The sequence below is a fragment of the Corapipo altera genome, unplaced genomic scaffold (genome assembly GCF_003945725.1).
Source record: "Corapipo altera isolate COAL_440 unplaced genomic scaffold, ASM394572v1 60919, whole genome shotgun sequence".
NCBI lineage: Eukaryota > Metazoa > Chordata > Aves > Passeriformes > Pipridae > Corapipo > Corapipo altera.
Window position 1 is genome coordinate 1 of NW_020886160.1, and position 2,945 is coordinate 2,945.

Below are 2,945 nucleotides of genomic sequence, written 5' to 3' on the forward strand. Positions count from 1 at the left end.
GAGGGAATCGTGGGATCAGGGAGTTGGGGAGTTATGGAATCATGGAACTGTAAAATCATAGAGTCATGGAGTCATGGAATCATGGAGTCAGAGAGTCATGGAATCATGGGACCGGGGGGTCGCTCACTTCTTCCACCAGGTGGGGATTTCGGGGTGGAATTCCCAAAGGGAATCGTGGGATGGAATTCCCAGAGGGAATCACTGGATCGAGGGGTTGCTCACTTCTTCCACCAGGTGGGGATTCCCAGGATGGAATTCCCAGGGGGAATCGCAGGATGGAATTCCCAGGGGGAATCATGGGATGGCGTTCCCAGAGGGAATCGTGGGATCCAGGAGTTGGGGAGTTATGGAGTCAGGGAATCGTAGAGTCACAGAGTCATGGAATCGTAGAGTCATGGAATCATAGAATTATGGAATCATAGAGTCATGGAATCATAGAGTCATGGAATCATGGAATTGTAGAGTCATAGAGTCATGGAATCGTAGAATCATGGAATCATGGAGTCAGAGAGTCATGGAATCTTAGAGTCCTGGAGTCAGAGGAACATGGAGTCATAGAATCATGGAATCAGGGAGTTATGGAATCATAGAGTCATGGAATCGTGGAGTCAGAGAGTCATGGAATTGTAGAATCATGGAATCATGGAGTCACAGAGTCATAGAGTCATGGAATCGTGGAATTATGGAATCATAGAGTCAGAGAGTCATGGAATCTTAGAGTCACAGGATCATGGAATCACAGAGTCATGGAATCATCAAGTCAGGGAGTCATGGAGTCAGAGAGCCAGAGAGTTATGGAGTCATGGAATCATGGAGTTACGGAATCATGGAGTCATGGAGTTATGGAATCATGGAGTCATGGAGTTATGGAATCATGGAGTTATGGAATCATGGAGTTACGGAATCATGGAGTTATGGAATCATGGTGTTATGGAATCATGGTGTTATGGAGTCATGGTGTTATGGAGTCATGGGGTCATGGAATCTTAGAGTCATCGGATCATGGAATCATGGAATTGTAGAGTCAGGGAGTTATGGAGTCAGAGAGTCATGGAATCATGGAGTCATGGAATTGTGGAGTCATGGAGTCATAGAGTCCAGGAGTCATAGAGTCAGGGAGTCATGGAATCATAGAGTCATGGAATCATGGAGTCAGGAAGTCATGGAGTCATGGAATCATGGAGTAATAGAGTCATGGAATTATGAAATCATGGAATCATGAAGTCATGGAATCATGGAATCATGAAGTCATGGAATCATGAAGTCATGGAATCATGGAGTCAGGGAGTCATGGAATCAGGGAGTCATGAAGTCGGGAAGATATGGAATCATGGAGTCAGGGAGTTATGGAGTCCTGGAATCATGGAGTCATGGAATCGTAGAGTCCTGGAATCATGGAGTTATGGAGTCAGGGAGTCATGGAATCACAGAATAGTGGGGTCGGGGGGTCGCTCACTTCTTCCACCAGGTGGGAACACGGGATGGAATTCCCAGAGGGAATCGTGGGATCAGGGAGTTGGGGAGTTATGGAATCATGGAATTGTAAAATCGTAGTCATGGAGTCATGGAATCATGGAGTCAGAGAGTCATGGAGTCATGGAATCATGGAGTCATGGAGTCATGGAATCATAGAATCATGGGATCATGGAGTCAGGGAGTTATGGAATTATGGAATTGTGGAGTCATAGACTCATGGAATCATGGAGTCATGGAATTGTGGAGTCATGGGATCATGGAGTCAGGGAGTTATGGAATCATGAAGTCATGGAGTCATGGAATTATGGAATTGCGGAGTCATAGACTCATAGAATCATGGAATCATAGAATAATAAAGTCTTGGAATTATGGAATCATGGAATCGTGGAATCATAGAGCCATGGAGTCAGAGAGTCACAGAATCAAGGAGTCAGAGAATCATGGAATCATGGAGTCAGGGAGTCGTGGAATCATGGAATCGTGGAATCACAGAGTCTTAGGGTCGTGGAATCATGGAGTCATGGAATCATAGAATCCTGGAGTCATAGAATCCTGGAATCATAGAATCCTGGAATCATAGAATCCTGGAATCATGGAGATTTGAGCAGTTTCAGGGAATGGGGACTTGGATTAGATGGATGGGGACTTGGATTTGAGCAATTCCATGGATGGGGACTTGGATTTGAGGGAGGGGGACTTGGATTTGAGCGGTTCCAGGGATGGAAAACAGCCCAATTCCTCCTTGTCCAAGCTGAGCCTCGGATATAAATCCATATAAAAATCACAGGTATTGAATATTTCACCTCTCGGGCCGGATTTTTCCTGCTTTTCCTCCCTTTTTGGGGAAGGGAAGTGACTCAATCCCGGGAAACGAGAGGAGGGACATGCTCCATCCCCAAGGAAAAACCCCTTTTCCCAGCAGCCAAAATTCCCGTCATCCCTGCATCCCTGGAGTGTCCTCAGCCGGATTCCAACCTTCCCAAATCCCAAATCCATCCTCTCCTCCCAGGGGGGGACATTTTTCCAAACCCCCCTGGAGGTGTTGGAACCCCCCCCAGAGGCCTTTTGTGGGGGGGAAAATCCACATTTGGAGTTTCCCTGGGGCTGGAATTCCAGGCTGGGGCTCCTCCTGGAATTCCCGTCCCATTCCTGGAATTCCCATCCCGTTTTTTCCCCCCTTTCCCAGGCTGTGGATGACGTCAAGAAAGGTTACATCAAAGCAGAGGAGAAATCCTACCAGCTCCAGAAGCTCTGTGAGCAGAGGAAGATGGTGATGGTGAGGGATCCCACCCTGATCCAGGGCTCCAGCCTTGGGATAAATCCTGGGATAAACCCTTGGGAAGGCCTGACTGGGGTCTGTGGGGCTGGATGTGTGAGGGGAATAATGGGATCCTGTTCCCTTTGGGGTCTGGGGGTAGATCCTGGGGGTCTCCAGCCTTGGGGTCAATCCTGGGGGGTCTCCAGCCTTG

The 2,945-nt window shown here is 47.8% G+C and overlaps 1 protein-coding gene across 1 annotated transcript in view; it reads left to right on the top strand.

Moving 5' to 3' along the window:
- The first annotated feature begins 115 nt into the window (after positions 1–115).
- LOC113941046 (sorting nexin-27-like) overlaps positions 116–2,945 on the top strand; it is a 6,995-nt gene continuing 4,165 nt past the window's right edge. Inside the window, exons 1-2 of the mRNA XM_027632212.1 lie at positions 116–139; positions 2,663–2,752. Of these exons, the coding sequence (XP_027488013.1) occupies positions 2,744–2,752 (9 nt within the window). The 5' untranslated portion in view covers positions 116–139; positions 2,663–2,743. The remainder of the gene's footprint in view (positions 140–2,662; positions 2,753–2,945) is intronic.